This window comes from Orbicella faveolata, unplaced genomic scaffold (genome assembly GCF_042242905.1).
Source record: "Orbicella faveolata isolate gen_17 unplaced genomic scaffold, um_ofav_v1 contig_12, whole genome shotgun sequence".
In the NCBI taxonomy this organism is placed as follows: domain Eukaryota; kingdom Metazoa; phylum Cnidaria; class Anthozoa; order Scleractinia; family Merulinidae; genus Orbicella; species Orbicella faveolata.
The window spans coordinates 5106556-5117012 of record NW_028301539.1 but is presented as its reverse complement, the minus strand read 5'-3'; the positions used below and the strand labels follow the sequence as shown (position 1 = coordinate 5117012).

The following is a 10457-nucleotide window of genomic DNA, read 5'->3' as shown; positions in this document are numbered from 1 at the left end:
TACTCAGAGATATATTCAAGAGCTACCCTTGATCTGTGGTAGAAAAGGAAAATCACTGAAATACGTGCTTGTAAAAGCAAAACAAAGGCTTTGAGCAACACAGTATGAGCACAGCATGAGTCGCGCGGACTCGTTTGTCATTAAATCAACCCCAGACAGCACAATGATCGCCACCGGGCTTATTTCCAGTATTATTTGTACGACTGAGCTTTCAAATAAGCCAAAAGTAGCCTGTACACAACTTAAAAGGCTTTACTGGGTTACTTCCTCTCGATTTATACCTAATAAATTTTGTAATATTTTCAGACCATTACGTGATGTAAATTTCACAATAAACCTCACGCGAGCAACGGAGTTTATCGGTAGACTTTGTCACATATTTCACAGTTATTCAAAGAAACACTTACATATTCCACATATCAACATTGCCCAAATCCATTTGTGATAAAAACGACGGCGAAAAAACGTTGATCTCTCTCAAAAATCGTTTTCTTGTACCTCGAAACAGCTTTTCGCCATACATTTCCTTCTAGCGACTAGCAATGTTTGCCCCCTGACGATCCCAGAGTTCAAACACGGGTATCCGATTACTGGCAACTCATTCATTGTCCTCGAACTAATACAAACTGAAAATATGTTATAATTCTACTTACAATTCTTGTAATCCTTTCCCGTCCGTAAACCTTGCGTTTAGGTTATGATTCTTTCTCTGTACGAACTTAGCGTCTCTCAACGAAATAGCGTCTCCTCTGCGAGATTCGAACCGCGTGATCCCTTTTATAGAGGTATGTCCCTAGGGACCTTACATACCCACGCAAGGACTTAAGATAACTTCGTGTTCGTGCAAAACAGCCTATTCCTAGGCACCAGCCATTATCTCAGCTCAAAGATGGGTGATTGTACCTGTCGGGTGCATGCATGTGAAATCGTCTTTAGCTATAAACGAATTCCTATAAGCAGGCATGCCTGGTGTGCCATGAATTGTATTTTGGGATGGGCGGATGACTACCTCAGGTGCAGTCTGTCGTCTTTCGGGATGGTCCAAATGCTAGTAGACAATTGTGTGCAGGGATACCTTTTAAGATACCTAGGGTGCAGTCCACAGTTTTTTTAAGATTAAGGAGTGCCTACTTTGAGTACAGCCCATTGCCACTTTGTATAGATGGTCACTTACCTCCAAAGGGCGCATATCCCATTGTATAAGGAAAATGGCTGATATCTACCCTTATTACGGGCCGCGAGTCTAAAGAGAAAGAAGAATATCTCGAAAGCCGTCACCTGCCTTTCGAGATAGACTTAAATGCCTTATGATCTCGATCATATATAAACTAAGCTTAAACCTCTTTTAAGAGATGTCAGTAATACCCATACCTACCTAGTGATGTGGCTGTGACACTCGTCCCCAATTTGAGTCTGTAAATAGTATGGCCTTTAATCTTAAGCCTCACTGGCTCATAGCTTCTGGCGCTTAACTACAGTTTGACCCAGTTTCTGTAGTATGAAGTGGTGGCTCCACTCTTCTGGGCTGTGGATCGCAGGTTGCTCCCCGGCCAAGGATTCTGTCAGTTATTAATTAGCGTTTACCCCAACAATTCCCCTGTACGTAGAGGTACGGTGAGAGTAGTGTCTTGCCCAAGAACACACTGATCACAGTGAACCCGGCCAGGACTCGAACCCGGACCATGCGATTCAGAGTACAGCACATGCACTAAGAGTTATTCCACTGGGTCTACCCATTGCGATATGTTTCAAGACAAGCTAAAAACTAAATCCTGTAGGCTACTATTTCTGATCATTTTAGTTCGATGTAGATAGTAAGAGGGGTTACAAAACAAGTCTAGAAAGGAATTCCGTAACCGAAATTTAATAATTCATTTACGACGGTTTTACCTCTTCATCTCTATATCTCCTTTAATGTTTTGGGGTTCTCTTGGAAACTACAAGTAATTTCTTTCACAACAGATATCACTTCGACTCGGACAGTTCAATTTTTTTCTGTAGTTCACATAAATCAGTTCTTTCACATGTTCTGATGACTGCCGTAGCGGAAACAAAAAACAACGAGACCACAAATAAATTTGACTCTGTAGGTTGGCCTGCTCCCACTTAATGCGTTTATAGGTTTGTTCAGCCCTGGTCATTCCAACAGTGAGATTGAAAAAAAAACGACTTAGGATTCTCTCTTTTTGATTACCGGTGCATAACTCTACAGTTCTGTTAAAAGCTTTTAACCGTTGCTTCATTGTTAGTATTGCAGCATTACAGTGCTATTAGCTTTGAAGGCAATCAACTAGTCAATGCTAAGTCAAAGCTGTCATACTGATCACGTGAATCCATAAAGTTGATCAGTGTCACCAACAATAACAGTTGATTGCTTTACCCATGAATGAGTTCTTTAATTAGAACGCTTCAGCGATATCGATCAAATGTAAATAACGCTTCGCTATTAGTAAAGTGCAGAGTCTGATTTATTACGTGGCTGTTGCTAGCTAGGTCTCTTTCGACAGTGTACCATTTCTTGGTGTTATTGGTCACAGTTACTCCAGCGTCGATATTATTACGCTACTAGAGTAACGTGCCTTCTTGTTTCAATTTCAGAACCTTTAATTTCATGCATGGATCAGCAGAACCTCATCTATATCGTTTTAGCTGTGTCAGTGGTGGGTTGCGCTTGTCAACTCATTCTTTGCTCTACAGTTATTTATCTTCTTGTGCACCTTAAGCGAGTTCAACAGAAAGTCCAGCGTCTTTCTTTGAGGGAGAACAGTTCTTGTAACCTTAGCAGCAACGAATCTTTACGCTTGAGAGAACTGCATCTACTTCCCCTCCGGGCGCAGCATGCACCAGGTGAATCCATCACTGTGTTACATCGCAATCCGCATCCTTCATTACCAGCACAGTTTAAAACTACAACAGGAAACCTAAGACGAGATAATTTAGGTGAAGGTACAGAGAAGAACAGCAACCTGGAAGCAAACAACGAAGGATTTGATGCTTAGTTCACTGTGTCGACTGTGAACGCCAAGAGGTCTGAACAGATGAATGAATTCTGTACTCGTCGTTTTCAGGAGCTATCAGTACTAAAACTAAACAAAGTAAACAGAGGTAGTTCCGACAGCCATAAGAGTCTCGTAAAAAGAGTTTAAAAACTACGCTTGTAAGCATAACTGGCACAAGATTGGTTACATGTGAGATAAGATTACAAGCAAATGGTGGTATACATGCATGCGTTCGCTGAGGTCATGCTTGGCTTAGTCAGTTTACCCTTAATCGAACATTTAGAGGCCATCGAAAACCGAATGACTAAAAGGCGGGATTGTCAGTATTGCTTTCAGTGTCAGTTGGGAGTTCAACCAATGGTCTATGGCCGTGCATGGACATATTTTTTCATGCCTAACCCCTCATGGAATACCCTGTATATAGGAAAGCTGTGCAATTATCTCTATCTAGTAACTCATGGAAATGAATGACTCGAAAGAAGAAGGTACTTTTTCGGACAAAACAATGAGAAAAGTCCCCCCCTAAATGTCATTAATTAGATAACATTTCGATTTCCAAAGACCTCATTTGCACTGCGAAAGTAAATGTACTTGGATTGCGATCCTATGATTAATTCTAACGAGCAGTGCTTTCCTGAGTTTTTGCAAGTCTTACAAGAGAGCTCCAATTAGTTATCAGTACAGCAAATATGCAAGCTCAGCAGTAATGCCGGGATTATTCCGAGTTCGTTTGCTATTTTTACTGTGCCCACTAAAACACAACATAGATGAAATAAGTTTCTAGTAAAATATTAACTCATGGTACTAAGAATGATGCGCTATTAAGGGACGCCGGATTACATTTAGTGAAATTCCTTTTCTTCGACTAAATTGGTTTTAATTAAGTGACATCATTTCGAGATTTCGTCTGGTTTCACTTTCAAAGAGCATCATCAATATTCTTATATCACTGTACTTAACCCATATTCAGAGTCACGTTTCGTCAGTTTAAATATTTATGAACCAGCTCATTACTAAAAAGGAAGAATTCGACGCATTCCGGCTCAGGATCATATCGAGTGAAGTTTATGAGATAGAAAGAGAAGCATCTCTTTCAAAGTAGCCTGAATCATTGTCATGACCGTAGTCTCATAATTTGCAACTGAAGACAAGGGTATGTTGTAAAAATAGTTAATCACTGATCTTGTTATCTTCCCTTTTTGTGTTGCTTTGAATATACATCCTGTTTACCACATGCAAACTTGAGTTCTCCAGCTTGCAGAGACATATCCCGTGATGCATGACTCAGTCATTTTTCCAATATTTATTTCCTTGTAAAACCAAACAAGTCATTCTACAAGTCACTTCATGTGGCCACAATGGTTCAGGTAACAACAATTGTGATAAAACAAAAATGAAATATTTAAATGTGTATTATACGACTGAGATGTTTTCGCATATTTTATGGCTTTGTATTAAACACTCAAACTGCGTAAATTTCTTAACATCTTCAATTGTCAGTTCTCGGCCTCAGTCACGGTATGGTCTGTCAGGTACAAGACACTCCGATGTCCAACAAGCCATTTCAGAAGTCTGTGGCAGCTGTTATCGCTGACAATTCATTTTGAAGACAAACACACGCAAATGCGAAAACAAGCTCTCCGTTTCATATCCGTTTCAGCACAAGGTCAAAATGGGGGTAAACCCCTCTTGACAGTTTCGTTCTAATGGATCAAAATACCTTTCTTCGTGTTTTGTCAAAGCATGTTTTCGCCACACATAAAATGATCAGAAACGATACAAAATACAATGCGCTGAGGAGCTGTGGTTAGATCGACTAGTTTTAAAATTTTATTCAGGTATTGGGCTGCGGAAACACAGGGCTATTTTAGACCTTCCGGCCATTCAAGGCTTATTGTATGGATAACATTAACAGTCTCCCGTTACGTCCGTGAAGAATTTGCCAAATTTTATCGTGTTTAATTTTGGAAAAAAACCTAGAAAAAATAAAGATTTCGAGAGTAGAAGACAACAATGCAAGAATAGATTGCAGATTTAGTAGTATTCTTCCACCACAGCGAGAAAAGCCTCAATATTTCAAAATACTTCCTTTCGAATCTAATTGAATTGCAAAGATGCTCGCTCTTGCGTAACTGACAAAATTGAAATGCTCGTGTCAAAGGGTTATTCCCGTCACAATCTTTGGATTTTGCGACAACAAAGGAGGCACGATCTCGAAAGAGCTGCTACGTTTGCAAAGGTTAGCGCTCAAAAACAGGGAGAAAGCTTGCTAACTGACTCACTGAGTTCAGAAAGAACACTGTCTTCTACATAATCGCTGTTTGGGACAGTCAACCGACGAACACTCATCGCGGCCTCGGTAAATCGGCGGAAGGCAGGATCGGCTCAAATCGCATCCTAGCTTCAGACAGTTCAGGCGATATTCAAGCCAGGCTTGTACCAGCCGTAGCTAAGGTTCTCGAGAGTTTTTAAATCACCTGTTTGAAGCTTCTTCGAATTTACTCTTCGCACGAGCGCTACGCGGGGAAACCAGGGCCGGTTACTTTACAAGGTCCACAGCACATTGAGTGACTCGCTGATCCTGATCACTTGCACAAGGTACTAAACAAATTTTAATATTTAAGGCAGGAGATCCGTGCATTACGCTCCTTATTTCCTTCTATACATTTTATCTACCAGACCAGATTGGCACGCCAAATTACCTATATCGTATGTATTGCCTTACTTCCTCAAGGAGCTCGTATCTTACCGAAGGTGTTTCCGCAGCGCGGTCTTATATTATTGTTGTTTTATTTTTTAAGTAACGTATTGCTTGTGTAAAGATTTCACCGCGGCGGGATATGTTGCATGGTTGCACGTTTCTACTGAAAAGCGTTTCTGACAGTCAAAAAGAGGCCTTGAAATTCCTTTTTAAGATACAAATCGCCAAAACCCCTCACATTTCTTAAGTGCGCTAGTCACATGGGCAAAGACAGCGATTAGTGACTTTCAGACACTTAGCGATTTGCATCAACATGCATAGATAGGAAGCCTTTCAATTCGGTAGGTAAAACGAAGTAGTAGCGAAACGTTTTTATAATTACATTTCCTCTTTTAAAACTAGCATTATTCCGCAATTTCGTTGTTTGGTAAAATTTCCTTAAAAAGGTGCTTCTGGAACGGAGTAAGAATTTCAAGAGCGCGTCGGGACTTAGATCAATGGATCATTACTACTTAATAATTAAGAACCGCCATTCTTGATTCTTTGATGCGACTCCCAATAGCCAGTTTGTATTATAAGGGGGTTTGCGATGATCTTATATTTCATTTTATATGGCTATCGGTTAAGAATTCCACCGGACATAGCTTCAATTGGATAAAACAATCTTTTTGTGAAGCACTTTCATTCAGCGACTTCTGAAACAACATTCTTATTATGTTTGGAATTCGCGCGGATAAAGCCATTCTCCGCTATTCCGGTCGCTAAGATATTGCCTTCATTTGCACTTTCCAGTCGAATTAAGGTGACAGCGACTCTTTTTTTAAACTTTTTACGACATCATGTTCCAATTTGAGTAATGCTGTCAACTGAATTACAATGCGTGAATTAACTGGTGACTTCAAAGAGACTATTTTTTAATGAATTAGTTCAGTGTGCTTGAGGTGATTAGCACAAATTGCATAGCTTCTCGCTTGGTATACGGAAATGAACTTTGCTTCGTTCCTGCAGTGGGGCTGATAAAATTAAAACTTCTCTTTTATATGTAGTGCTAAACTCAGTACGTTAGGTTACGAAAATCCATGACACGATCACTTTATGGAAAACGTCTTCATAAAACGTTAAATTCTCCCAGGAAAGTCAAGTAAGGAGAACTAAAACCAAACCTCCTTTGGGTTTTTTTTAAACTAATACCCCTTCAAGTAAGTGGAGTTCAAAAATATTATTTCCTTGCTATAATTATCACCAAAACTCTCCCATCATCGGAGGTATTCAAGAACGGCATCGGAGGTATTCAAGAATGGAAAATTAATCTAAACCTGATAACAAACTGAGAAAATTGAAGCGGAAAACAGGAAAAAGAATATAATTACAAGATTTTCTGGAAGAAAAAGGGAGCGCGTTCTTCATCCGATCCAGTGTTATTTTGGAGGGAAAAAGCGCCGTCCTGATTTTAAACGCAAGATACCCCAAAACGGAATGTCTTGGTAGCGAAAACCACCTCTTTAAAGATTGGCGACATCATATTTGACCATGAGAAAATGGCATAACTTTCCTGAAATACTGACTCGATATCGTCGATCACTTTGCTCAGTAAAAGGTGTAAAACGTTTTTTGTTGAATACTTGTTATTTCGCGAAAACGTTCCTTCGAATCTTGTCGGAATGGGGGTCGAAGCGTTTCTATTTACTCTCTCTAAGAAACAACGACAACAACGCTTAGAATAACAACAGCAATAAAAATGCTAAGTCATAATTATAATCCCAAGTCTGCTCAGTCTCTCACGCACATTAGCTGGAGGACCGAAAACTGACTACGAAGGTCCATACTGATATTGCAAGAAATCAAAAGCGGCACTGCATCTAGAGAAGCATAAAAGTAGTAATACAAATTATATTTGTGTACGTCTTTCTTTTATATCCATGCTGTAACATACAAAAGAACAATAGAAAACAAATATTGCTCAAGGGTAAAATTGATCCGCAAAATATGCCTGGCTATATTGCTTAAAGGAGCAATGTCACGCTTTGCGCATATTGAAAAGTTTAGCCTAAAATTTTCAAGTTCGTCGTTTGCAATCCGTGTTAATCTTCTCCATCCTCGACGTCCCTGCTCCTTTATAGTTTATTATTTTCTTTTTTGTGTTTTTCTATCTTAGTTAACTACTATTTTCAGGTGTTCTTCACTGAATTTAAAGGTCATTTTGCTAGTGGCAGAAATAACTCAAAATGCAATGAAAGAGCTCTTAATGAACGGGCAATTTTTCGTTTCAGCTCATGAACCTGACAGAGATCCTGACAGCGGTAGTGTGCGGCTGCTGTGGTCTCCTCTGCATTGTCGTGCTGTATCTGTGTGTCGTGGTGAGGAAAATTCGTCGGGAGTTGAATGAGCTCTCAAGAGACCAAAGCCCTCTTTACACTGATGCCAACGACAACGCCGGGAAAACAATCAAAGATAAAGACGAGAACAAAAAAAGAAGCTCCTCGGCCGGGCGTTACGCCATAGACCCTTGTGCAGGCAAGCTACTGAACAGGCCGGGATCTATTGCACGACTGGAACCGGACGAGACTGTCACGGTACTCGAGCGCACAAGACCTAATAAAGAGATTCCTGATACTGGCACAGCGAGCACCTCTCAAGAAGCTGGCCCCAGCAAAGAGGGGATCGCGTTACAGTTCGACAACGCAGCTTACGAGCCCGACGGTTTGCGGGACCATTCCAGCCGCGAAAGTTCCGGTGAATATCGACACACCAACGAGGAATGCGAAGATGAACAGCCAGTATACGAAAACACTAACGAGCCGATAGATGAGCCAGTGTACCAGAACAGAGGTGACCTTGCCACTTTCAATAACCCAGAAAGGCCTAGATTACACACGATGGATATCATGGAAATTGCCTAGTCTCAGAAACCCTGAGATTGATCAACTTATAAATAGAGATGTCGGTGTTTCATTGAACAATGCATCACAGAAAGGAGCTGGGCATCTACTGCTACTTAAGGATTTCCGCATAATATTCACTGAGTCATTGCTCGCTTGTATGTTGCAAAACGTTTCTTGTTTGAAGTGCAAGAGAGAAACGAGAACAGTTTTCTTGTTTTATCACAGGTTTCTGTACAGGTTGAGTCTCATGAACAGCAACATTTTGTTGGAACCACTCGCTCTTTCACAAATCTAATTTTTTCGTTCGTGGTTAATTAATTAATAGTAATAATAATAATAATAATAATAATAATAATAATAACAATTATAATAATATTTCAATTATTCGCTCGTAGACAATGATCTTTATATTGAAATATATCTGTTGATATTTGTTTTAAAATGTAGTTTTCTATCTCTCTGCCCATACTAAACGAGGGCGAAAAAGTCAAAGTGTTTAATATACATTTTCCGCCTAAATTGCGCGTGTATTAAGTCTGTTATGCCAGATAAACCATAAAAACCCTATTGTAAATATGTACGTAGTTTGGAAAATTATTTTTGTGACGTAGTCGATGATTGGAACAATAATATAGAAATATATTGCAAGAATTGTGTCATAAGTATTTTTATACTGAATAACACTTTTGCTTGAAAATTGTATGCTTTTATCTGGTCATACTAAGAATAAACGCGCCAAAATCAAAATTCACTGAACCGTTTTTCCTGATCATGCACTTGTCAGATAAAGGTTAATTCACGCACTGCGATTTGTAGGCGCGTTTTGGGTTGGTCCAAATAACCAGCCCGATTTTAAAATGAAGTAAAGAAAAAAAGAAAAAAAAAAAAACGTAGTGGGTAAATTGGAAATTGGCTTGTTAAAATGAGCCAACTCATGGAACAATTATTGATCGAAGCTTACAGACAGACACAAGGAGGAAAGGTGCAATGAGGTTAACCCAATGTGAAGCACCAACCCGTGAGACGAGGCCAGACCAACGCAAACCATGGGACCTTCGTGCCCTACTCTTTGCGATAAGTGTGTGTGTTCTTTAACGTCCCTTGCTGACCACGTAACGCTGAAGAGCCAGGAAACGGGGCCTACGGTTAACCTACAAATTATCTTAATCCACTTAAGCAATACTGGCTTCAATTTCTTTCGACGCTCGGGTTTATCGGGATAGTTCAGTTCACCAGATCGGCAATGATTATCATACAGATCAAATATAATGACTACTTTGTCTGTTTACGCGGAGATATCGCCATGTTGCGTTCAGATGTAGCTTATTGTCGAGTCGGAAAGAAAAGGCGTTCTGGGGTGCTTACCATTTACAAACGAAAACCATCCGATTAGAAATTTCAGGCATAAACCTTAAACAATTGAATGCCACGCTGTGGGAGAGGGAATCGCTACAAAGTATATCCACATCAGCTAGAAAAACTTAAAAGGGCAGAAAAATAGCATCAACTCAAATCACAGCCCATATTTTCTGATGCTTCCCAAACGGAATGGCGCGAACCATTTGATTTTGCCCCTGGAATTTCCGGTTTTCCCATGTAAATGGAAAGTACCCCTGACGTCAGATGAATCAGGGATACTGCAACACGTTTCGAGAGTAACTGCTCCCCTCGAAAGTACAGATAAAATTCCATGATTGTACGCAATTTTAGAAACTATCCGACGCTCCCAAAGTAACGCTCCTCTAGGAGATATGAACTCCAACGTCATTTACTTGTTATGAGATGCAAATAACAGATAAAACAAGGCGAACCAAATCTAATATTTTGGTAGATGACCCACATTACAAAGGAAATATATGCTCTCTTCGGTGAAAC

At 40.0% G+C, this 10457-nt stretch overlaps 1 protein-coding gene across 3 annotated transcripts; it reads left to right on the top strand.

Annotated features, from left to right (window-relative positions):
- The first annotated feature begins 2455 nt into the window (after positions 1–2455).
- Positions 2456–9471, top strand: LOC110063655 (uncharacterized). 3 transcript variants are annotated; one of them, XM_020770653.2, is made up of 2 exons: positions 2456–4152; positions 7971–9471. In XM_020770653.2, exon 2 carries the CDS (start codon positions 7974–7976, stop codon positions 8598–8600), a length of 627 nt encoding a protein of 208 aa, XP_020626312.2. In that variant the 5' UTR covers positions 2456–4152; positions 7971–7973; the 3' UTR covers positions 8601–9471. The 3 variants fall into 3 exon arrangements, with proteins under 3 accessions (XP_020626312.2, XP_020626310.2, XP_089138320.1); XM_020770651.2 differs by lacking the exon at positions 2456–4152 and adding an exon at positions 5122–5597; XM_089282194.1 differs by lacking the exon at positions 2456–4152 and adding an exon at positions 5831–6041.
- Positions 9472–10457: the final 986 nt, after the last annotated feature.

Excerpts from the sequence above, each read along its gene's own strand:
- LOC110063655 (XM_020770653.2), top strand. The coding sequence starts at position 7,974 with ATGAACCTGACAGAGATCCTGACAGCGGTAGTGTGCGGCTGCTGTGGT.